The following is a 26,964-nucleotide window of genomic DNA, read 5'->3' as shown; positions in this document are numbered from 1 at the left end:
CCTTTTAAGTGAAGAAATTTCTCCTCATCTCCAGTCTAAATAACTGACCCCTTATACTAATTTTCTCAACATCTACCCTGTCAATCCTATTGAGCAATGTTTACATTTTAATGAGATCACCTCATTCTTCTGAACTTCAGGGAATACAAGCCTAGTCTACTCAATCTCTCCTCATAGGACACTCCCTTCATCCCAGGAACCAGTCTAGTGAACCTTTGTTTCACTCCCTCTATGGCAAGTATGTCCTTGAGTAAGTTTTGTAACCAAGAATTTTATACTTCACCCAAAAAAGTATTTATAAGATAAATAGTCTATTGTGTGTTATCTTACATGCATGTGTAAGTGTGTAGTAATTTTATTATTTGCCATTTGTGTGCTTTTTATATCACTGCTTAGAATAAATGTACTTTAACTTTGTAAACGTGGAGTCCATTTGGCAATACACTATATACTCATGTAAAAGTTGAGTTTCTGAGACAATGTTTTATCCAAAAACTAGGCTGGTGACTTCTAGAGTATTTTCAAGGGGTTGAAATTCGCCCTCTCCCATTGTCCCGCTATCAGAGTTGCCAGGTAAGAGACACTTCCTGCCAAACACACCCCCAAAAGGAGCCAACAAATAGTATTGAAATTTTAGTTCTAAAATAATTTCCATGAAGACAGATAAATTTGAATTTAGTACCACAAATTCATCAAAACAAAAGCCATACACAAATGTATACAATTTCATTTAGTTTCATTCACAGCACAGAATACAACTTAGTAGCAAAGCATACTAAAATCCATAAAAATCACCCTCTTCCTTGTCTTCAGACCCAATTAACATGTCCCAATCCACTACTTCAATGGCATCATCATATGGATCATCAACATCGCCTTCATCAGCAATCATGCTGTCATTGGCTATACCATTCCACAAATAATCATCTTCTGTGCCTTCAATAGCATTTGATATCTCACATTTCTTGAATGATTTAAGGGCAATCTCCGTTCTAATTTCATCCCAAGTCTCCTCAACCCATTCACACAGGTTGCTAATGTTGGAGCCTGTATGCTGCCTCACTTGGTGAATGTTTACTCTCCTCCAACCATCCAGTCTTTCTATTTTTTTTTAACACTCTTCTTGAAAGGATTGTTTGAAGACACATCCAATGGTTAAACAAGGCTGGCTGAGCCATCAGGAATCGCAGCTATGTCACTGTTTTGCAATCTAACCTCAATAACATCTTGGACAAGGTGTGATCCGAACATGTCCCAGGTAAGAAGACTTTTTGTCTTTACGTAATACTCCTGATCGGAAACTCCAAACTTTCCTGTTATGACCACAGCCGATGTTAATTGCTGCTCAAACCAAATCCAAGAGGGAAACTTGGCTTATTTCAAAATGAGAAGACAATATACCGATCTCAGCTGTAAAAGGTCCAGTAACACTTTTGGGATTTAAAAAATTAAAAGTAAAAGTTATGCTAACAAGAATAAAAGAAAACTTAAGCATACAAGATTACAGTTACACAATTAAGATTAGCCTTACAAAAAATTTCTCCCAAAAAATCTCTTCACTTGGTCAGATCCACAAGTAAACACCTTACAGGCAAGACTTCCTTATAGATATTTAACTACACAAAATCCAGTAATATTACCCAAGGCAAACTGCTGTAGCTTCAATGACCACATGACCTGTAATTCGCTTCCACTCTACTTTGGAAAGCCACGCTTCAGAACAAAGCTACTTTTTGTAGCTCAAGGCTTTTCTGGCTTGACTAGATGGTTGATTCAAACTGCATCTCCTCTCCCAGCTCCAGCTCAAATAACCAAGATACCTTAATACCCTTCATCTTAGGTTCCATTGTTTTCACACCTCTTTAAAACTCAAACCCTTCCAAATATAAAATATTTCCTGTCTCCAGCTTGTCTTTGATTTTAGGTCAATACAATATGCAAATATGTTTCTTTGTACCTCTGACTCCCCTTTGACATTGAAGCAAACTCTCAACTTATCTAAAAATGCAAATGTTAAATCTAATCTATTTACCTGTACCTCAAACCTAACACCTCTATTCTTTTCATGTTTTAAACTCCCCAGATAATGTGGCTCCTATTAATCTCTGCCCATCTTAATCAAATCATGCACACACACACACACCCCTTTCCACAGAATAACACCATATTCCCCAAAAATATTTTTTAAAACATAAATTTCTCTCATCCCTCAGCCATTTTTTCAAGCCACCTTCACCCATCCATCCTTTATTGTGAATGTGGAAGACAACTACTTTTGGGAATTGCTATTTTGAGAAGGTTTTCCTCTTGAATTTCAGTACTGGCTTAAGCAATGTCCCATTGGACATGCACGACAACACAACTATGAAGCTACTCCTTTCATGGCCAGTTGCCTTCACTAACACTGTGTTCTCTCCCACTTCGCTTGACGTTTGACTGGCTGGCATTTCAATACCCATGGGAGTCTCATCGATGTTCCCATGCAGGCCAATTTGTATCCATTCCTTTGTCGATGTTTGATTATAAACTGCTGAAATGTGATAAGCTGGTCATCCAGTTCTGCTGGGAGATGCTGTGAAATCTTGGCCTTCTGTCACAATGCAAAATAGTATCTCTCCATAAACCTGGTACGCTGTCCAGGCCTGGCTTTGAAATCCGCAGCACTCAATTTTCTTGCTTGTTCAGGATGGAGATTCATATAGGCCCACGAGAAACTGAGAGTCCATTTTGGCTATTTTCATTGAAGTATTTTGCAAATTCATTTCCACCTGTGTCCACATGCTAGGCTTTCCTCTGTTTGCACTTATATTCTCAGGCATCTGCTAAGTAGTGTAGAGAGCTTCCTCCAATCTCTAATGTTCTCCAATATCTTGAATTCTCCAGCAGCTGCACAATTATTTCTCTGCTCAGCAATCTCAATGGCCTTAAATTTGAACTGGGCTGTGTAACTACCATTCCTCCTTGATAGCATATTGTCATATTACAGGGCGGAATTGGCAGGAATGTAGTGTGAACCAATGAGTTGGTAGCTTTGATAGCGCATGTTGATGTACGCAACATGAGGAGCTGGACAGCCATCTTCAATGATAGAATTATAGAATAACACATCAGTGAGTGGATTTGCACCAGGGCAAGTTTGACTTCAGGGGTGAGTGAGTGGTTAGTTACAAGGGTTTAGATTTTTTGGCCAAAAGTCGGGTGTTGATTTATACCGGAGATTGACCATTACTTGAGTGCATATGGTATCTACGTTTTGGGGTGGTGATAATGTAACATGAGATTCAATTCAATAACCAGAAAGACTTAAGTATTAATCCCTTTGTTATACAACTGTTGAAGGCAGATTTCTGGATTGTAAACCTATATGCTTATAGGAACTGGTAATTTTTGTACACATGGTTCAAACTATAAGTTTTACAATAGTTTTTCATACTGTATATTCCAAAACATGAATTTGTGTAAAATTTGTAACTTTTGGTTTTCAGGAAATGATGTAACAGGTTTTTTGGTTGCCACTTGTCATCTGGAGGGACTATAAATATCTGAAATGGGAGATATGCATGTCCAATTTCTGGCAACATTTTCAAAATCTCCATGTTTTCTCACTTAAATCTGCATGTATCAGAGGTCTCGTTGACCTAGCCATTCATTACTAGATCTTGATTGACCATCACAAGTGCTATTGTCCTTCATCTTCCTCAGTTATCCTGGTTAGCAAGGGTTACACCCAGGCTCACTTTTCCTCCTAAAAATCTTCTTTCCCTGCCTCCTCCATCTTCCATCAAACGCCAAGTGCAAGGAGCCTGAGTGTTACTTCACCCAGTGCCCCCTGCTGGCTGACATAGTTATGGTTTTGTTCCTCTGATGTCACGCGTCTCCACTTTAAGTGTCACTTCCTTACATAAAAATATCTGCAGGGTGCTCATCCTTGCCAATTATTGTGCTATATTCAACCTCTCACTTCATTCTTAATGTCCTTGCATATGCTACCACCTCCTGACTGTGTCCAGCTTGTCCATAACTGTTTAAATCCCTTCAGTTTCTACCTGTCTCACAGCACCAAAAGAACACCGACAAAGGTGTTAAAGTTCTCTGTGGTCCCTTACCCTTCCTTGACCTCTCTACAGTCCTCAAAACAGTGAACCACACCATCCTTTTCCAACATTTGTCCCTGTAGTGTTCAGCTCCTTGGGCTTGCTCTGGCATGGTTTCATTCATACCTTCCCAGGTGTAGCCAGAGCATCTTCACTCACTCATTGTCACCTACAGAGACAGCAAAAAATGTAAACTTGGCCTCTTTGTCTCCTCATCCATGTGCTGCCCTCAGTGACTTCATGCATCAAAGCCATGCCTATACCACATGTGCACTGACACCCAGGTCTCCTTTATCACCACCTCTCAATCCCCTGATTGCCTCTGGACTGTCAGGTTGCTTTTCTGATGTCCAGTCTCGGATGAGTTGTAATTCCATCCGTCTTAATATTTGGAGGAGTGCATATATCATCTGGAGGTAGTTGTTGAGCTTAATAGACATTCTCCAGAATGTATACTATTAAATTTGCACCAATATGGACCCTCCAAAATAATGCTGTTAGCTTAGTGTAATTAGATAGCATATATAGCAGAATGTAAAAATCTCTGCCCTTGTTGAATGGCGATACTACAAATATGACTTTGTATTTATTTGAAAAATGGATTACTAATCGTTTTTAGATTTTTTTTAACACCATTAAATTTCTGAATGATGAGCATGCCTTCAGACATTGCATATACATGAAGGGCCCATTGCCATGGTAACAAGCTGGCTTGGTTAGGCATGTTTAACATGCTCACCAACATGGTTCTGTTGTTGTTGAAACTCAATTTTCTCTCTCCTGCGGGGTTACAGAAGTCAGTACATGAAAGATGGAGCTCACTGTGCAATATTGTGTACTGGAATAAAGAAGACATCACAAGGTCAATAAGAATGGGCACCATCTCCAATTGGTTTCCTTTAGATATAAAAATAGAAAAATAATACAAATGATCTTCGATAACTGAGAACAGGAAATGAACAAAATCACAAGAAGCAGCTGAGTGTCCAGGACTCCTGCACTGATTCAGCTTCTGCTCAGTATTTTTGAGGACTAGAGACAACACTTTATGAAACAGAGAATTTGCCAAATTTTGGAAGAAGTAAATAAGCTTGGTTGAAAGAAAGGATATACTCTGGAGCAGGTTTACCAGGAAGCGAGCTGTATTTTGAAGGGAATAAAAACAAAAAATGCTGGAAAAAACTCAGCAGGTCTGGCAGCATCTGTGGAGAGAGACAGAGTTAACGTTTTGAGTCCGTATGACTCTTCCTCAGAGCTCTGGTTATTAGGTTATAAAGTGAAAGGATCAGCTGAAGGATTATGAATATGATGGTCTAATTTTAATGTGGTTCGTGTGTCGTATTCTCTCCATTCTTCACTCCTAAACCTCCAATCCCACTATTTTGAGTTAAGCTGAAGCGTTTTTAGCAATTTTTGATTGGAACCAATGGTATGTGCCTTACCCCAGAGAATGCCTAGATTGAAAAGAATAACAAAAATTCATGCATGGGATTTTTGTGCAGCAAAACACTTTACTAACCTTCCTTATAAAATTGGGAAATGCTTTCACTGGAGTTCTCTTCCAACCCAAATATTTGTTTAAACAGTGCAACAGCAGTGCTATTGCTTATGAAGTGAAGTCCTCTACAGTGGTAAATGATCTTTGTTCATGTTTTACAGTTAATTATGTAGTTTGAGCCGTTGAGTAGTTAGAAAAATGAGAAAACTGTTGTGAAGCTATCATCTTTATTTGTGGAATTATCTACTTTAAACTGTCTGGAGTTGTCACTTCACAGTTTGTTTGTTGTGACAGGCTGCAAATGTGCAATAAATAGTCAAGATTCAATCAGTCACATTGTGAGGGATCTTTCACCCTTATGAAAACTCACAACATGTGTTCTGCCTACATTTTAATATCTTTTCACTCAGAATTGACATTGGAAGGAATAATGCCCATAGAATTAAAGTACTTCATACTTATACACAAATATTTGAACCAGTTACTGCAGCTTAAACAGCTCTTGAAATTGTGAAGTTTTAATTTATTCTATTAAATGTTATCTATTTAACTATAGATTGCAAGTAATTCACTGTAATTTTGTTAAAATCTTTGTAGTCAGAAAGAACACCCCATTGTCTGGGTGTGTCATCAAAGAAAAGAGTTCATTTGAAAACTGGGAGCTTCCAAATAACAGGGCAGAAAGGGACTCTTCACTATATTCATGGCGAGCCGACTCACAATGTGGACTTCTCCTGCTTTCATTTAAATTAGCCACAAATGTTAGATGACCCTTTAGAATATCTGGTATTGCACACATACTGAACAATGAAAGGAAATCCAGTGGAACTCAAGTATTCAGAATATCAAAGGTTAGCTCTACGTTTGTTGATAAATTGATGAAAATTTTTAACATTTGAGCCTTGGTTTGGGTTGACCCTTTGTGCAACAGTTCAAAAACTTCTGGGATGGACCTTTTCACCTTGAGCTGGTTTTGATGGTTGTGTAGCAGGTTACTGAGCAGCCTTAAAGTAGAAAACTGTAATGCTGAGTCTGTAATGGCTGTGTGGACCAGTTCGCAGACCTGATCAACATATTCCTGGATTATTTCTCGATTTGCAACATTGTTAGAAAGAAAGTTAAGTGCATTTAAAGCATCTACTTTTACCTCAGTTAGAGGATCATTCAATGATTCTACAACGATGCTGATTCCACCTTCTGAATGAATTAATTCGTGATTACCAGAAAATGCAGCCAATCTACAAACACCTGTTCCAATGAGCACTTTCAAAGTAGGATTGGGATTTTGCTTAAGAATAGCCAAAAGCCTACGCAAGTGTTGTGTGTCCATGTCATCACAGCTGCTGATGATATTAAGCCCTGATGCATCAGCCTGAATCGTGTGAGAGTTCCCAGGCGCTACTTCAACACATGAACCATATTCATTACTAGACATTCTTCTGTCGTGCTCATCAGTGTCAGTGCTTCTGTTGATTGGTTTGTACAGTAAATAAGCAGCTCCCATTCCAGACAAAAGCCCCATCATGTTGTTCTTATAGATTTCTATGTCGGTTTCCATTTGTAGATTGCAATTTCCCAAGCTCAATATATTTGAAACTAAACAGTGAATAGTCGAAACAAGTGGTTCCTATTAACTGATAACAATGACTTCATAACAGAAGATCCCTGTTGACATCTTGTAGATTCTGGTATCCACAGCACATTGCATTTCAATGGATGCATGTTTGCTGATGTCACAGTGTATATATGTTGTCACAGCAGCATATAAATGTTGGACATTCTTTCAACAAAGAGTTCAGAACCTGAGCGAAGTGAAGTTCAAGAATCGGTCTTTTGGCACTCACTGAACCTCATTCCTCCTGTTTTCCAGCTGAGTATATTACCCCGCCTGGCAGCTTATTGGCGGGTAATGTTGAATCATATTTATCACTAACTTACTTGTCATTAGCCATGTAAACAGCAACAACAACTTCTATTTATATAGCACCTTTAACATAATGAAACATCCCAAAGCCCTCCCAGGAGCCTTATAAAACAAAGTATGAAACCGAGACCCATAAGGAGAAAGTAGATCAGGTGACCAGAAGCTTGGTCAAAGAGGCAGGTTTTAAGGAGTGTCTTAAAGGAGGAAAGCAAGGTGGAGAGGCAGAGAGGTTTACGGAGGGAATTCCAGAGCACGGGGCCCAGACAACTGAAGGCACGGCCACCAATGGTGGCACAATTTAAATTGGGGATGGGCAAGAGGCCAGAATTAGAGGAGCACAGATATTTCTGAGGCAGAGGGAGGATTATGGGTCTGGAGGAGATTCGAGCTAGGGAGGGGCAAGGCCATGGAGGGGTTGGCGGGGCGATGGCACAGCGGTGGAGTGGGGGGGTGAAGTTAAGTGACGTTCCATAGGTAGAAATAGGTGATCTTAGAGACGGCAAACAATCTCAAACTGTTGCCAGGCAGAATAATAAAGTCAGTAGCAAGGGAAGAGAGTTTGGAGCAGGGACCAAAAACAATGGCTTCGGTCTTCCCAATATTTGAAGGCAACATATAACAGGATTTAGGTAACAAAAAGGGGTGACAGGAGGTCAAAGTCTTAGAGCATGTCAGCATGTGTTCTTTGCGGTTCTTAAAAAAAAGGAAACATTCAGAAGGTTGTGGTTTCAAGATCCACTGTGCAGGTATCATCGAGTGCAATACCCCAAGCACAATGCATGTTGGGTGTTTTGATTGAGACATTAAAATGAAGCCTTTTCGCAACAAGGCAAAGTTGAAGAAAAAATGATGGTGCTAGTTTTCAACTGTTTTCTTGGTGTCAGAACCAACATTTATCTTTCTCTGGTATAAGACGATTAATATAAGTCACAGAGGCAGGAATAGGCCATGGAACCTTTGAACCTACTCTGCCATTCAATAAAATCACCAGTCCCAAATCTCAGCTTCACTTTCCTGCCTAATTCTGATATCTCCGCATCCCCTTAGAGTCCAAAATTCTATCGATTGAAGCCTTGAGTAAACTCAGTGACTGAAATTCTTAACCCCAGAGGCCTGTGGATGTTCAAAGATTCAAAACTCTTGAGTGAAGAAATTTTTCTTCATCTCTGTTCTAAATGGCCGACCCCCTTATCCTGAAAATATGATCCCAATTCAAGACTCTCTGGGCAGGGGAAAGAAGTTCAGCACCTACCCTGTCAAACCCTCACAGGACCTCGTACGCTTCAATGCAATTACCTCTTGTTCTTCTAAACTCCACAGACTATAGGCTGATTCTACTCAACTCCTCCTGAGAGGGAAACCTCTCTCATCCCAGGAACCAATCAGGTGAAGCTTTGCCACACCCTTTACAAGACAATTATATCATCCCTTAGGTCCGGAAACCAAAATTACACACAGGTGTGATCTTGACAAAGGCCTGAACAATTGCAGCAAGACTTCCTTACTTTTGTACTCCAGTCCTCTTCCAGTAAAGGCTAACATACTGTTTGCCTTCCTAATTACTTGCTGCACCTGCAAACACAACTGTCAAATGCAATGTCTCTATCATAAAAGCACATTAGCTCTGCCTAATCATATTACTGCCCTGTTACTACTTCCTTTATAACGGGTCCCAGCATTTTCTTGATGACTGATGTTGGAACTAACTGGCCCTGTTTTCCTTGTTTTCTCTCTTCCCCTTCTTTCTTGAAAAGTGTTGTTGCATTTTCTACCTCCCAATCCACTGGGACCATCCCAGAATCTAGGGCATTTTGGAAGATCACAACCAGCACATTCACTCCTTCTGCAGCCATTTTTAAACTTGAGGAATGTAGGCCATCAGACCCAGGGGATTTGTTAGATTTTATTCCCATTAATTTCTCCAACACTTTTTCTTTGCTAATATTAATTATTTTAAGTTCCTCGTTCTCATTAGCCTCTTGGTTTCCCACTATTTCTGGGTTTTTTGTGTCTTCTAACATCCTAACCAGCTGGTATTTGGGGGGTGAAACCTCCCTCCACCGATGTGCGTTTGTTATATATTGTCCCTGCCCCAATTCCTCATCTTCCAAGCTTCCTTTCTCATTCCTGCCCTTTCTGATCTGCCTAATCACCCCAACCTTTCAAAATGTCAAGTAATCTGGAATATTTACAGCTCACATTGCTGTAATAACTGTTAGATCAAATCCAGTTTACCTCTTTATGCTTTTATTTATCTATCTTGTTGCAAATGCTTCATGCATTCAGATAAAGTGCCTTTATGTTTCTTTCAGTTTTCTGGTTTGAATTTATTTATTGATGCACTATTAGCGTTAAAATCTCTGCCCTTTCCTCTCACACTCTGCTTATCTTTCCCTATTTGCTACACTGCTCTCTGGCTTTAATTTTTCTCAAGATTTATGCATTTTCTCTCATGGCTCCTCCCCTTCCCGCTACTCTTCAGTTTAAAGTTTTAACTACACCCCTAGTTACTCGATTTGCCAAGATTCTGGTCACACTGAGATCAGTGGAAGAAGCTCCTCTATAGTATCCTGAACAACATTCAACCAAACCAACAAAAATAAATGTGCTGGTCGTTCAGCTGATGGCTATTAATGGGATCTTGCTGTGTGCCTGCAATAACAACACCTCAAGATTTCATTACACATGAAGGACTTTGGGATATTTATAGGAATACAAGTCAATTGTATCTATCAGAGTGGCCCTGGACAGTCATACCTTACAAGACATTATTTCCTTGCCACCTCACAAACTAATTAGATCAGAGGGAGAAGAAAGAAAATTTCAAAGAGAATCTGATAGGTTGAAGTCATCCGACATCATGAACTTAAAAAATGTTAGAGAGACATTCTATCTGCAGATATAAGGCAGCTTTTTAAGAGACAAATGGTAGCCAATGGAAGACCTTTATATGTAAAAGCACAAAGCCACAATTTCTTTTCTATTTTTTACCAGGCTAGCTTTATACAAAGACTGTTAGTGCTGTTCGAGGTTCTGTTCAATTTATGATGCAAAATCTCTGAGGATTGAAAAATGGCATGTGGTTAAAAAGCAGCCCTAAAGGCCATTTCAGCCATGGGAACTGAAATCACAGGATTGTTACAGTGCAGAAGGAGGCCATTCAGCCCATCGTGTTTGCAGCAGCTCTCCAAATGAGCAACTCATTTAGTGCCACTCCCCCTCCCTCTCTCCTCATAACCCTGCAGATCCCTCCTTTTTAAACAACAGTCTCATTTCCTTTTGAATTTCCCAATAGAATCAGCCTCCATCACACTCTGACCCTCCCAGACGTTAACCACTCGCTGCATGAAAAAGATTTTCTCACGTCGCTTTTGCTTTTTTTTTAACCAGTTACCTTAAATCTATGCTCTCTCGTTCTTGATCCTTCCACCAATGGGAACAGACTCTCCCTATCTACTCTGTCCAGACCCCTGGTGATTTTGAACACCTCTATCAAATCCCATCTCAGCCTTCTTTACTCCAATGAAAATAGTTCCAACTTCTCCAATCTATTCGCAGTTCCTCATCCCAGGAACCATTCCCATGAATCTTTTCTGCTCTCTCTCCAATGCCTTCACATCTTTCCTAAAGAAAAAAAATAAAGATAAAGATAAGAGCCCTTGGTGTTTGGGGTAGTATATTAGCATAGATAGAGGATTGGCTAACTAATAGAAGACAGAGAGTTGAGATACGGGGGGGGTGCATTTTCAGGATGGCAACCTGTAACTAGCAGAGTGCCACAGGGATCAGTACCGGGGCCACAATTATTTACAATATATATTAATGACTTGGATGAGGGAAGTGAATGTACTATCACCAAGTTTGCAGATGACACAAAAATAGGTGGGAAGTCAAGTGGTGAGGATGACATTGTCTACAGAGGGATATGGACAGGTTAAGTGAGTGGGCAAAAATGTTGCAGATGGAATATAATGTGGGAAAATGTGAGGTTATGCACTTTGGCAGGAAGAATAGAGGAGCTGAATATTATTTAAATAAAGAAAGACTGCAGAAAGCTGCAACACAGAGGGATTTGGGGATCCTCGTGCATGAATCCCAAAAAGCTAGCATACATGCTCAGGTAATAAGGAAGGAAAATAGAGTAAACTGGGCGACAGCTTTGCAGAACACCTGCGGTCTGTCCGCAAGAATGACCCAAACCTCCCTGCCGCTTGCCATTTTAACACTCCACCCTGCTCTCTTGCCCACATGTCTGTCCTTGGCTTGCTGCATTGTTCCAGTGAAGCTCAACGCAAACTGGAGGAACAGCACCTCATCTTCCGACTAGGCACTTTACAGCCTTCCGGACTGAATATTGAATTCAACAACTTTAGGTCGTGAGCTCCCTCCCCCATCCCCACCCCCTTTTTGTTTCCCCCTTCCTTTTGTTTCCAATAAATTATATAGATTTTTCTTTTCCCACCTATTTCCATTATTTTTAAATATCTTAAAATCTTTTATGCTCTCCCCACCCCCACTAGAGCTATACCTTGAGTGCCCTACCATCCATTCTTAATTAGAACATTCGTTTAGATAATATCACCAACTTTAACACCTATGTGTTCTTTTGTTCTATTGTTGTTGACATCTTTTGATGATCTGCTTCTATCACAGCTTGTTTGTCCCTACAACCACACCCCCCCCCCTCCACTTCTCTCTCTCTCTCTCTCTCTCCACCCCCCCCCACACACCTTAAACCAGGTTATGTTTCAACTCTTTCTTGGACTCGAACTCAAGTTCTGTCGAAGGGTCATGAGGATTCGAAATGTCAACTCTTTTCTTCTCCGCCGATGCTGCCAGACCTGCTGAGTTTTTCCAGGTAATTCTGTTTTTGTTTAGGAAAATAGAATGTTGGCCTTAATTTCAAAGGGAATGGGAGTATGAAAATAGGGAACTCTTGCTAAAACTATACAAGGTACCAGTTAGACCACATCTAGAATACTGTGAACAGTTTTGGTCCCCTTATCTAAGGAAAGATATACTGGCATTGCAGGTAGACTAGAGAAGGTTCACTAGGTTGATCCTAGGTATGGAGGGATTTTCTTATGAGGAGAGATTGTATGGGTTAGGCCTGTACTCTTTGGAGTTTAGAAGAATGAGAGGCGACCTTATTGAAACCTATAAGATTCTTAGGGGGCTTGACAGGGTAGATTCTGAGAGGTTGTTTCCCCTTGTGGGAGAGTCTAGGACCAGGGGGCATAATCTCAGAGTAAGGATCGCCCATTTAAGACAGAGATGAGGAGAAATTTCTTCTCTCAGAGGGTAGTGAATCTGTGGAATTCTTTACCACAGAGGGCTGTAGAGGTTGAGTCATTAAGTATATTCAAGGCTGAGATAGACAGATTTTTAATCAGTAAGGGAATCAAGGGATATGGGGAAAAGGCAGGAAAGTGGGGTTGAGGATTATTAGATCAGCCATGATCTCATTGAAAGGCGGAGCAGACTCGATGGGCTGAATGGCCTACTTCTGCTGCAACATCTTATGGTCTTATGGTCTAAAGTGTGGTGCCCAGAACTGGTTGCAGTACTCCAGCTGAGGCCGAACTAGTGTCTTATGCAAGTTTAACATAATCTCCTTGCTCCTGTACTTTATACCCCTATTAATGAAGCCTAGGATACTGTATAGGATGCTTTATTAACCACTTTCTCAACCTGTCCTGCCACCTTCAATGACTAATGCACATGTACACCCAGATCTCTCTGCTCCTGCACCCCTTTTACAGTTCTACCCTTTATTTTATATTGTCTTTCCATGTTCTTCCTAACAAAATGAATCACTTCACATTTCTCCACATTGAACTTCATCTGCCACCTGCCCACCCATTCCACTAACTTGTCTATGTCCTTTTAAAGTTCTACACTATCCTCCTAACAGTTTACAATGCTTCCAAGTTTTGTATCATCTGCAAATTTTGAAATTGTGCCCTGTACACCAAAGTCTCGGTCATTAATATATATCAGGAAGAGCAAGGGTTCCAACACTGACCCCTGGGGAACTCCATTACAAACCTTCCTCCAGCCTGAAAAACATCCATTAACCACTATTCTCTGTTTCCTGTCACTCAGTCAATTACATATCCATGTTGCTGCTGTCCCTTTTATTCCATGATCTATAACTTTGCTCACAACTCTATTGTGTGGTATTACATCAAATGCTTTTTGGAAGCCCATGTACACCACATCAACAGCATCACCCTCATCAACCCTCTCTGTGACCTCTTCAAAAAATTCCAGCAAATTAGTTAAACACAATTTACCCGTAAGACATCTAATCTGGCTTTCCATAACTCCCCCACAGTTGTCCATGAGACTATTAAGTTCATCCGGAATTATTGTTTCTAGACATTTCCCCATCTCTGAAATTAAACTGACTGGCTTGTGGTTACTGAACTTATTTTTACATCCTTTTTTGAACAACGATGTAATGTTTGCAATTCTCCAGTCCTCTGGCACCTCCCCTGAGTCTAAGGAAGACTGAAAAATTATGGCTCGGGTGCCTGCACAATTTCCACACTCACTTCCGTCAGTATTCTTGGATGCAGCTCGTCCAGTCCTGGTGCTTTATCAGCTTTAACTTTTGCTACAGTTGTACAGGGTCTTGGTGAGACTGCATCTAATGTAATATGTACTGTTTAGATCTCCTTCCCTAAATGACGTAATTGCACTAGAAGCAGTTTAGAGAAGGTTCACTTGACTGATTTCAGGGATGAAACGGTTATCTAAAGAGAAAAGGTTGGACAGACTGGGCCTGTTACCTATTGGAGTTTAGAAGATTGAGAGGTGATCTCGTTGAAACATATAAGATCCTGAGGGGACTCGACAGGGTGGATGCAGAGAGGATATTTCCCCTTGTGGGAGAGACCAGAACTAGGGGACACAGTTTAAAAATAAGGGGTTTCCCATTTAGGACAGAGATGAGGAGAAATGTTTTCTCTCAGAGGGTTGTGAGTCTTCCCCAGAGAGTGGTGGAGGAAGGGACATTGAATATTTTAAAGGCTGAGTTAGATAGATTCTTGATTGACAAAGGAGTCAGAGTATAAGGGGTAGGCAGGAAAGTGCAGTTGAGGCCACAATCTTAACAAATGGCGGAGGATGCTTGAAGGGCTGAATGGCCTGCTCCTAATTCATATGTATGTGCACATATAAGTATAGACAGCCTATCCAATACCCACTCCTTATCAATTAGTGTCTGAATTACCGCCTCTATCTCCATGGCCTAGCTAGCATCTTCATTCTTGATAAAGACAGATGAAAACTATTTATTATAATTCAGCTATGCTCCCTGCCTCCATTTGTAAATCCACTTTTTGGTTCCTAATCAGCCCTTTAACCATCCTTTTACTATTTATAGCCTATAGAAGACTTTGGAATTTCCTTTTATGTTAGCTACTAGTCTCTTTTCGTATTCCCTCTTTGTTTCTGTTATTTGCTGAACCTTCTACACTCAGCCTGGTTCTCAATTGTATTTTCTACCTGACACCTGTCATAAGCACATTTTTGCTTCTTCATCTTAATTTCTATCTCTTCTGTCATCCAGGAAGCTCTGGATTTGTTTGCTCTACCTTTCTCTTTCGAGGGAATACACCTTGACAGTGTCCAAACTATCTCTTCTTTAAAAATAGCCCATTGCTGTTATCATTTTTTCCTGCCAACCTTTGATTCCAATTTATTTGACCCAGATCTGTTCTTACCCCATTGAAGTTGGCTTTCCCCAGTTAATTATTCTTACTCTGGGCTGTTCTTTGTCCATTTCCATAGTCAGCCTAAACTTTATGATACAATGATCACTGTCCCCTAAATTTTCTCCCACTGACATTTGATCTACTTGGCCCGCCTCATTCTCAAGAACAAGGTCCAGCAGTACCTCCTTCCTCATTGGACTGGAAACATGTTGCTGTAGAAAATTCTCCTGAACACACTCTAGGAATTCTTGCCCCTCTCTGCCCTTTACACTACCACTGTCCCAGTCTATATTTGGGTAATTAAAGTCCCCCATTATAACTATATTTCTTGCATCTCCCTAATATCCTTGCAAATAAGTTCCTCTACACCCTTCCCACTAGTTTGGGGGGGGGGGGGGGTGGTGGTGGTGGCGCGATAGACCACACCAAGCAATGCTTTTGTTCCTTTGCTCTAGCCAAATAGATTCTATCCTTGAATCCTCTGGGACATCCTCCTTCTCCAGCACGGCAATGCTCTCCTTTATCAATACTGCTGCCCCTCCCCCTTTTCTTCCTTTTCCATCTTTCCTGAACATCTTGTATCCAGGAATATTTAATACACAGTCCTGCCCTCCTTTGAGTCAGGTCTCTGTAATAGCCACAATATCATATTTCCACATGATAATCTGCCCCTCTTATTTCCCCCACTCTGTGCATTCACATACATGCACTGTATCCCGGATTTAAACTTTATTACTTTCTCCCTTACACTGATCCCACATGTTAACTTACTATTCCCTATTCTAGTGCTATCGCTCTCTCCCAGTAGTGTGCGCACCTTGGTGTTCCTCCTTGATATTATCTTCTGGTTCTCACATCCCTGCAAAGTTAGCTTAACCCCTCCCCAATAGCACTAGCAAAATGCCCTATAAGGAACTCAGTCCCAGCTCTATTTAGGTGCAACCTGTCCAGCCTGTACAGGTCCTATTTACCCATGAGCTGGTCCCAATGTCCCAAGAATCTAAAGCCCTCCCTCCTGCACCATCTTTCCAGCCATGCATTCATCTGCTTTATCCTCCTATTTCTATGCGCACTTGCCTGTTCTTTTTAATTCATTACTGCGATGAGGGCTTCGCTGGCTGGGTCAGCATTTATTGCCCATCCCTAATTGCCCTTCAGAAGGTGGTGGTGAGCTGCCTTCTTGAACCGCTGCAGTTCATGTGGTGTAGGTACACCCACAGTGCTCTTAGGGAGGGAGTTCCAGGATTTTGACCCAGCGACAGTGAAGGAACGATGATATATTTCCAAGTTAAGATGGTGAGTGGCTTGGAGGGGAACTTCTAGGTGGAGGTGTACCCATGTGTCTACTGCCCTTGTCCTTCTCGTTGCTAGTGGTTGTAGGTTTGGAAGGTACTGTCTGAGGACCCTTGGTGAATTGCTGCAGTGCATATTGTAGATGGTACGCACTGCGGCTACTGTGCATCGGTGGTGGAGGGAGTGAATGTTTGTGGATGTGGAGCCAGTCAAGTGGGCTGCTTTGTCCTGGATGGTGTCAAGCTTCTTGAGTGTTGTAGGAGCTGCACTCATCCAGGCAAGGGGAGAGTATTCCATCACACTCCTGATTGTGCCTTGTAGATGGTGGACAGGCTTTGGGGAGTCAGGAGGTGAGTTACTTGTCATAGGATTCCCAGCCTCTGACCTGCTGTTGTAGCCACAGTATTTATATGGTTCGTCTAGTTCAGTTTCTGGTCAATGGTAACCCCCAGGATGTTGATAGTGGGTGATTCAGCGATGATAATGCCATTGAATGTTAAGGGGTGATGATTAGATTCTCTCTTGCTGGAGATGATCATTGCCTGGCACTTGTATGGTGCGAATGTTACTTGCACTTGTCAGCCTAAGCCTGGATATTGTCCAGGTCTTGCTGCGTTTGAACATGGACTGCTTCAGCGGCACTGGGAGTTATCCAGAGATTACAACTTTTGAGGTCCTGCTTGCTAATTTCCTACCTAGTTCTCTAATTTCTAACTGCAGGACCACATCCTTCTGTCTACCTATGTCATCCTCGTCAATGTGGACCATGGCTGCTGGCTTTTCACCCTTCCATTTGGGTGCTCTGCAGCTGTTCAGTGACATCCTTGACCCAGGTACCAGGGAGGCAACAGGCCATCCTGGAATCATGTCTGTGGCTGCAGACATATTCCCCCATTGAATCACCAATCACTATGGTTCTTCCAGTTTTCCTTGTACCCCCCTGTACAGGTGAGCCACCTGTGGACTTGGCTCTGGCTGCGCTCCCCAAATGCACCATCACTCTTCTCAGTATTCAGAACTGAATACTGACTGGAGAGTAATATGCACTCAGGAGACTCCTGCTCTGTCTGCTTGTTGTTACTTGACTGGTGGTCACCTATTCCCTCTCCTTGAATACCCTTAAACTGCAGGGTGATGAGATCTATAAATGTGCATTCCACGCAACTGTCAACCTCATAGATTTGCTGCAGTGACACCAGCTGCTGCTCAAGTTCTGAAACCTGGAGCTGAAGCTGCTTCAACTGATGACACTTCCTGCACAAATGGTTACCCAGAACATGGGAACAGTCCTTGCGTTCCCACATAGCACAGGATGTGCATGATTCAAGTTAATGGCCACAGAATTGAACTAGGTCAACTCTTGATACGTTTCAGCATCCACCACACTGATAGGATGTTATCTTGTATTCTTGAAAGCTTTTGTCCCTCCTCTGCCCTGACCCCAGTAGTTGCTAACCTGACCTCAGGTTTCACCCAGCACATGCAATAACACACACAAGGAGGTGTAAGGAACACAATATTTAGATTCTCCTGCCAATCTAAACAAAAGTTATCTGGAAAACAAACTCTAAAATACTGAATGTGCTTTCATCAAATATTTAGTGACCAGAAGCTTCTTTGGCAGGTGTGATTGAATGTTAATTACTTGCACATAGACAAAAGCATCAAATGTTTTGCAAGGAACCATAGAATGAACAAAGCACAGTACCTTGCAGGAATTAGGATAAACTGAGCAATAAACCGTGTACGATTAGTGCCTTACAGTATAACATCTAACTACAAATGAAAACAGCACACAGAGAAGCTTGGAGATCACATACATTTAACTGAAGCAAATAAATATCTACAAAAAATTCTGAGCACAGTATTTCCAATTTTTAACCAAAGTTTTGGAGTTTAGTTACTGTTTCTAATGATGGAGCTGAAACAAACTGAGTCATTGATTTGGGGCTTTAAAAAAGAGCAGGACACTAAACAATTGCTTCAAGCTTATCATTAATGGCTGGAAACACAATGAGAATGATTGGGAGCGCACTGGAGGAATACTTAAAAAGCAACATTTTAATAAATAGCCAGTAACAAAAAGAAGGATGTCATTTTATTTTTAAGAAAGTGTTAAATAGATAGTGAGCTGCTGATAATATTGTTGAATAGGAGTTTGAGCCAGCAATCGCCAAAGTAATGAAAGAGAATGATTAAGTGTGTGTGGATTGTTTTAATGAGGACGTCTTTAACCAAGCCTGCAGGGATTAGTGCTTGAGGGGCCAATTGTAAAGAACATGGATGCAGTGAGCAATTCCAAACAGACAACAAAATCATAGGGGGAGCAAACAGAAGATTCAATTAATAATTTGGAGAAAAGGACATCTCAAATGTGAATTTGCAGAAACAAAATAACAAATTAAATTCAAAACTGACAAACACAAAGTATTTTAGGAACAAAAGCACTAATGAGCAGAGGTTTAATAGTTCTCAAAAATTAAAAAATATTCAATTTAAGAAACTGTGCATCCATGAAGTTTGCAGATGGCTCTGTACAGTTGAAAGTCATTTTTAGTTATTTATAAGCATTTACTCACAAGTGGTGGACTAGATACTTATTAAAAATGCTTATTTTTTGTGGCAAACCCAACTTCAGTTGTATTAATAAAACAACAGGGGGAGAACTTTCCCCTTGTTAGGGGCGGGGGGGTTTGTGTGGGGTGGGCAGGAGCAAACATGAACCCAATCAGTGCCCCCGATCGGGTGCGCGCTGCCATTTTACATGGGCGGGCCAATTAAGGCCCTCCCAGTGTGACGCACACCCTGTGACAAGCACTCCTTGTGCAGGCGAGGCGGGGAGGGGGGGAATGATTCCCTGAGTGGTTCCTGGCGTCGTTTCACGCTTATGCGCGGAAGAGCGCAGAGATCTCCCCGAGACATGGAGGTGCCTCACGGAGATGAGTTTCAGTGCTAAAGTTTGAAATGAAGGTTTGCAACACTTTTAAAACAGGTCCCCTCATACGACACTATCACATGAGCTGGGAGATGTCAAAGAATAAAAGTATAAATTGTTATTACATTTTAAAACACTTCATGAAGCCTAATCCCGCCCGGGGATGAGGTTTCGTGAAAAATGTGAAGGCCGCCTGGGCTCTTTGCCTGCCCGACAGCCTTAAGATTGGACGGGCAGTGTTCTTAACAGCTTTAATTAGGGTTAATAGGCCTTTGAGAGTATAGCGGGCACACAGCCAGACTGACAATCTAAATGACGCGTGGTGACGTTGGGATACCCGCCCAGCCTCACTGCGCGTCACTTTACACATCGGCCAGCAGGCCCCGCCCCCTGCTCGCCGACGGGAAAATTCTTCCCCAGGTTACCACTTAAATGAAAAAGGGAGATTTTTAATACAAGCAGGAAAACAAACAATTGCTATCGAAGGTCAGATTGCACTGGCTCGCGGAAGATTTTATGTTTGCAATTATACAATTGAGCGTCAGCAGAAACTCACCCCGTAAAATTAATTCTGAAAACTCGTGCTGTTTCAAGCAAAATTTATACCCACGTTGCAGATTACATCCAATGCAGAAACTGCACACAGATGTAATTTCAATGCATTTTGTTAGATTTATTCCATTGCCTATGTGACTTAAATTTTTTAGTTTCTTTAATTTTTAAGTTATGTGATGCTTCTTCCTGTTTTTGTTGTAAAGCTCTCCATTAATCCATCTCCCATTTCTCTCTTGATTCAAACCAGTCAGTTAAGCAGGTTAATTCATCTGTATTCCCCCTTGTGTTTCTTCATTACATTTGAATGTGGTATAGTTCATTCTGAAACTAGGGTCTTAAATCTGAAGAAAGGAAATTGTGAAGGTTTGAGGGGCAGGTCGGCTCTGGTGGATGGGAAAATACATTGGAGATTTGACAGTTGACAAGCGATGGTTAGTATTTATAGAAATACCACACAGTCTAAAACAGATATACATTCCTCTAAGGCACAAATACGCAAAGGGAAAGAAGTGGTAAATGAAAAGAGTTAAAGATTGCATTAAATCAAAGGAAGTGGTTTATAAGGATGTCAGAAAAAGTGATCAAACTGAGGATTGGGAGCAGTTTAGAACCCAGCACAGGAGGACCAAGAAACTGATTAAGAAAGGGAAAAGAGAATATGAATGTAAACTAGTGAGGAACATAAAGGTGGACTGTAAAAGCTTCTTTAGGTATGTAAAATGGAAAAGATTAGCTCGGACAAATGTGGGCCCATTGCAGGCAGGGACAGGAGGATTTATAGTGGAGAATAAGGAAATGGCGGAGAATCTAAACACATTTGTGTCTGTCTCCACAGAAGAAGATACAGGAAATCTCTCAGAAATACTAGGTGACCAAGGGACTTGTGAAACGGAGGAACTAAAAGAAATGAGTATTAGTAAAGAGGTAGCACTTTAAAAGTTAACTGGATTGAAGGCTGATAAATCCCCTAGACCAGATGAGTTTCATCCCAGAGCGTTGAAGAAGGTGACTATAGAGATAGTGGATGCATTGGTGGTTATCTTTCAAAACTCTATACATTCTGGAAAGGTTCCTGTGGACTGGAAAGTAGCAAATGTATTATTTACTATATTCACTATTTAAGAAGGGAGGAATAGGGAGAATGGAGAACTACAGACATGTTAGTTTGACATCAGTACAAACATATGAAATAGAAGTAGGCCATTCGGCCCCTCGAGCCTGCCCCACCATTCATTAAGATCATGGTTTCGAATTCCACATTCACTTGCCTAACAAGAATCTAACCACCTCCACCTTAAAAATATTCAGTGACCCTGCCTCCATTGCCTTGAGGAAGAGAGTTCCAGAGTCGCACAACCCACTGAGAGAAAAAATTTCTCCTCATCTCTGTCCTAAAAGGATGACCCCTAATTTTAAAACAGTGCCCCCTAGTTCTGGACTCGTCCACAAGAGGAAACATCCTTTCCACATCCATCTTGTCAAAACTGTTCAGGATCTTGTAAACTTCAATCAAATCACCCCTCACTCTTCTAAACTCCAGTGGAAACAAGCTCAGTCTGTCCAACCTTTCCTCATAAGACAACCCACTCATTCCAGGTATCGGTCTAGTAAAAGCAAAATACTGCGGATGCTGGAAATCTGAAACAAAAATAAAAATACCTGGAAAAACCCAGCAGGTCTGACAGCATCTGCGGAGAGGGATACAGCCGACACCTCGAGTCCGCATGACTCTTCATCAGGACTGTTCTGCTGAAGAGTCATGCGGACTCGAGGCGTCGGCTATATCTCTCTCTCTGCAGATGCTGTCGGACCTGCTGAGTTTTTCCAGGTATTTTTGTTTTTGTATCAATCTAGTAAACCTCCTCTGAACCACCTCCAATGCATTTACACCCTTCCTCAAATAGGACACCCAAAACTGCACACAGTATTCAAAATGTAGTCTCACCAATGCCCTGTATAACTGAAGCATAACATCCTTACTTTAATGTTCAATTCCTCTCATAATAAAGAATTGAATTTGGTTGAGGGAAAATGTAAGATTCTAGTATAAGAGGATGTAATAACTGGGCATTTAGAAAAGAATGGTTAAACTGGGCAGAATCAACATGGATTTATGAAAGAGAAATTATGTTTGACAAGAGTCATAGAGGTCTACAGTACAGAAAAAGGCCCTTCGGCCCATTGAATCTGCGCCGGTCAAACAAGTACCTAACTATTCTAACCCCATTTTCCAGCACTAGGCCCATAGGCCTTGTATGCCATGGCATCGCAAGTGCACATCCAAATACTTCTTAAATGTTATGAGGGTTTCTGCCTCTACCACCCTTTCATGCAGTGGGTTCCAGATTCCCACCACCCTCTGGGTGAAAAAATTCTTCCTCACATCCCCTCTAAACCTCCTGCCCCTTACCTTAAATCTATGCCCCCTGTTATTGATCCCTCCACCAAGGGGAAACGTTCCTTCCTGTCTACCCTATCTATGTCCCTCATAATTTTATACAACTCAGTCATGTCCCCCCTCAATCTCCTCTGCTCCAGGGAAAATTTCTCCTCATAACTAATACTCTCCAGCCCAGACAACATCCTGGTAAATCTCCTCTGCATTCTCTCTAGTGTACATCATTCCTATAATGTGGATTGCAGAACTGCACAGAATACTCTAGCTGTGGCCCGACCAGAGCCTTATACAGTTCCAGCATAACCTTCCTGCTCTTATGTTTTATGCCTCAGCTAATGAAGTATCCCATATGCCTTCTTAACCACCTTATCTATCTGTCCCGCTACCTTAAGGGACCAGTGGACACGCACATCAAGGTCCCTCTGATCCTTGGTACTTCCCAGGGTCCTACCATTCATCGCGTATTCTCGAGCCTTATTTCTCCTGCCTAAATGCATCACCTCACACTTAACCAGATTAAGTTCCATTTGCCACTGATCAGCCCATCTGACCAGCCCATCTATATCCTCCTGTAATCTAAGGCTATCCTCCTCACTATTTACCATCCCACCAATTTTCGTGTCATCCACAAACTTACTGATCAACCCTCCTACATTCAAGTCTAAATCGTTTATATACACCACAAACAGCAAGGGAGCCAGCACCGATCCCTGTGGAACCCCACTGGACACAGGCATCCAGTCACAAAAACACCCCTCGACCATCACCCTCTGCTTCCTGCCACTCAGCCAATTCTGGATCTAATTTGCCAAATTGCCTTGGATCCCATGGGCTCTTACCTTCATTATCAGTTTCCCATGCGGGGCCTTATCAAAAGCCTTGCTGAAGTCCAAGTAGACTATGTCAAATTCATTGACCTCATCTACACACCTGGTCACCTCTTCAAAAAATTCAATCAAATTGGTCAGACATGACCTCCCCTTAACAAAACCATGCTGACTGTCCTTGATTAATCCTGCTGCTCCAAATGTAGATTAATTCTGTCCCTCAGAATTGCTTCCAATAGTTTCCCCACCACTGAGGTTAGACTGACTGGCCTGTAGTTCCCTGGTTTATACCTTCCTCTCTTCTTGAATAACGGTACCACATTGGCTGTCCTCCAGTCCTCTGGCACCTCTCCTGCCCAGAGAGGTATTGAAAATTATTGCCAGTGTCCCTGCTATCTCCTCCCTTGCCTCACTCAATAGCCTGGGATACATTTCATCCGGGCCTGGAGATTTATCTACTTTTAAACCTGCCAGACCACTTAGAACCTCCTCCCTTTCTATGCTAATTTCTTTAATTATATCATAGTCCTTCTATTTAATTTCCACACCCATGTCACGTCTCTCACTTGTGAACATTGACGAACTTGAGAATTTTTTTGAGGATATTACTTGTAGCATAAAGGAGAACCAGTGGATGTGGTGTATTTGGATTTTCAGAAGGCTTTTGAAAAGGTTCCACACAGGAGGTTAGTAAATAAAATTAGAGCACATGGGATTGGGAGAAATATATTGTTACAGCTTGAGAATTGGATAACAGACAGAAAGTAGATAGTAGGAATAAATGAATCATTCTCAGGGTGTCAGGCTGTGTCTGGAAGATATAACAATGTCCAGAATGTTATTGGAATTTATTGTAAAATAGTGCATCTATATATATATATATATATATGTATGTGTGTGTGTGTGTGTGTGTGTGCGTGCATGACTTAATTGAATTATAGGCAACTGGTCTGTGTGCTTTGGTGTAAGAGAAGTTAGGTTCAAAGTGTTAAGTAAACATGGGGAAGTTTTAGAATGTGAAGTGTAAAGGGGGCAATTTGCATTTTTAAACAAACTAGTGTGGCTTGAATTCAAAAGTGGGGGTGTAATGTATACCAGCAGAAGTAGTAAGAAATAGTGTTTATTTATTTTTTCCCCAAAGCTTACTGGTAAAACTTAGTGCTATGAGAGATTATCAGGAAGGTTATGTCCAAAGACATTGTGAAACAATGGGTTTTTGCATTCAAAAGGAAAAATATGTATCAAGGAGGAAAGAGTGTAAGGGAAGGCAGTTTAAAATTCAACAAGTGTGAAACACCTTTAGCCTGTATTTAGCAAACTGCTGCCTCCAGGGACTGAAGAAAACTCACTGAATTCAACTGTTCAGGGTGTCTTTCACTTTGCCTGGGTCTTTTAAAAATAGGTGTCTTACTGTTGCCTTAGAAATAAGTGGGAGTCAGATTAACTCAGAGATTTAGAAGTTATCATAGTAGTAATTTGTAGATTTGTGTATACTTAAAATCATATTTTCTATTAATAAATGTTTGACCCAAATGTTTTTCAAACCTCAGACTTGGTGGTCTTATTATTGTTGAATTCAAGGCACATCTCAAAATTTATACAAATTGCAAAACAAGTTGTGACAGCTGTTTCAAGTTTCCCTTTGGGATTTGAACAATTCAGCATTTACCATCGGCTGTCCATAACAAACTGTTACTAGGGGGTCACCACAAGGATCAGTGCTGGGTCCACAGCTATTCACAAACTATATAAATGATTTGGATGTGGGGACCAATTGTAATATTTCCAAATTTGCTGATGACACCAAATTGGGTGGAAATGTAAGTTGAGGAGGAGGATTTGGAAAGGATAAGTGAATGGGGTAGAACATTGCAGATAGAATATAATGTAAGTGTAGAATTATTCACTTTGGCAGCAAAAACCGAGAGGCAGAATATTTCTTCAATGGTGAGAGGTTGGGAAGTGCGGGTGTCCAAAGGAACCTGGGTATCCTTGTTCATGAGTCACTGAGTGCCAGCATGCAGGTGCAGCAGCGATTAGGAAGGTAAATGGTATGTTGGCCTTCATCATGATGGGGTCTGTATACAGGAGTAAGGATATCTTGCTGTAGTTGTATAGAGCTGCACCTGGAGTATTGTACACAGTTTTGGTCTCCTTATCTAAGGAAGGATATATTTGCCAGAGGGAGTACAATGGAAGTTCACCAGATTAATCCCTGGGAAGGTGGGATTGTTTATGAGGAGGGTTTAGGGAGACTGGGTCTGTATTCCCCAGAGTTTCAGAGAATGAGGGGTGACCTCATTGAAACTTATAAAATTCTTACAGGGCATGACAGGGTGGATTTAGATAAGATGATTTCCCTGGGTTGAGTCGAAAACCAAGGGACATCATCTCAGGATAAGGGGCAAGTCATTTAAGACTGAGATGAGGAACTTCTTCACTCAGAGGGTGGTGAATCTTTGGAATTCTCTACCCCAGAGGGCTGTGGAAGATCAATCATTGAGCATGTTCCAGACAGAAATCAATAGATTTCTGGATACTAATAACCTCAAGGGATATGGAGGTAGTACCAGGAAAGTGGCATTGAGGGAGATGATCAACCATGATCAAACTGAATAAGAGGCGGGCTCAAATAGGCTCCTGTTCTGAGGTTCCCCTGCTTCTCGCAGTTCTTATTCTGATTCTATGAAAATGCTTGAATAGCTTGCAGGTAAAAGTCTGCATGCCTAAAGCATTAGCCAAACTCAAGTTTTACATTTTGGGAGAATATTAGAGCTAAAGTACTAAAATACATTCAGCGGAGTGGTCCCAATAATTTTGGGCTCATGTTTAAGTCAATGCTCATGATTTAGAGAGATTTCAATTTGCTGCTACAGATTGATCCTAGTATCTAGAATTATCCAGTAAAGACTAAAGATTTATGGGATAGCCATTTCCTCAAGCATCTGACTTCACAATATTCAAACAGCAGAACCATGTTAATAAAACCTCAAATTGTGGATAAGGCTGAAATGCCAGCTCAAGGCCAGAACATGATCAATTGTGGGACTAATGGCATAACTGGACGTTCAGAGAATATAAACCACCCATGTGAAACTCAAGATATTAACCAATTTTTTTTTTATGAACTTCTATTTCACATAGTTTGATAGCTCTTTCCTCAAGAAGAAAATTGCCTTTCATCTCTGTACAGTACAGAATCTACAACCTGCAGTTAGCTTCCAAAACAAAGCGGCTCCCTAAAAATATTTTGTTGGGACTATTCTCATTTCTGTCCTGAAGACAGCCATTTGTGCAAGGAAGCAGGGGAAAGTCATAACAGGAGAGGCTGGCTTTGTCCTTTGCCAACATTCACACCTATGTTCAGCAGCAGAGAACTCTGAGGAGCGCATGGGAACTGTCACCGACTTCCCTCAATTTGGGAGCACCGAGCTCGGTTCCCCAACCCCACCATCTGGTTAAGATTAGGCAACTTTACACTGAGCGGGGATTGTGCATGTTTTTAAATATGGAGACTATCTTTCTCCTATTTATATCTATCCTGTATGAGAACTATAGAAGTCTTCTCTAGAGTCTGCTAATTATATGGGGAACATTTTGTAGGAGAGAGAAACCTCATTTCATTAAAATATTTGAATATGATTAAAGAATGCATAATTGAAAATGAATTTAACAGATAAAAAGGTGTTAAACCTGAAAGTAGAACACAGAACAACATG

At 41.2% G+C, this 26,964-nt stretch overlaps 1 protein-coding gene across 1 annotated transcript; it reads right to left on the bottom strand.

Moving 5' to 3' along the window:
- Window positions 1-6,160: 6,160 nt before the first annotated feature.
- LOC121293949 (armadillo repeat-containing X-linked protein 1-like) lies at window positions 6,161-7,150 on the bottom strand. Its single transcript, XM_041217427.1, has 2 exons — window positions 6,486-7,150; window positions 6,161-6,392 (listed from the first exon to the last, which is right to left on the bottom strand). The coding sequence occupies exons 1-2, from the start codon at window positions 7,148-7,150 to the stop codon at window positions 6,161-6,163; spliced, it is 897 nt and encodes a 298-aa protein (XP_041073361.1).
- Window positions 7,151-26,964: the final 19,814 nt, after the last annotated feature.

This window comes from Carcharodon carcharias, chromosome 22, assembly GCF_017639515.1.
Source record: "Carcharodon carcharias isolate sCarCar2 chromosome 22, sCarCar2.pri, whole genome shotgun sequence".
NCBI classification, from domain to species: domain Eukaryota; kingdom Metazoa; phylum Chordata; class Chondrichthyes; order Lamniformes; family Lamnidae; genus Carcharodon; species Carcharodon carcharias.
This window is presented reverse-complemented; position numbering and strand designations above follow the sequence as displayed.

Coding starts and splice junctions, on each gene's coding strand:
- LOC121293949 (XM_041217427.1), bottom strand. CDS start 7,150: ATGGAAACCGACATAGAAATCTATAAGAACAACATGATGGGGCTTTTG. Junction 6,393..6,485: donor ACCCAAACCAAGGCTCAAAT/GTTAAAAATTTT, acceptor TTCATTGTTCAG/TATGTGTGCAATACCAGATA.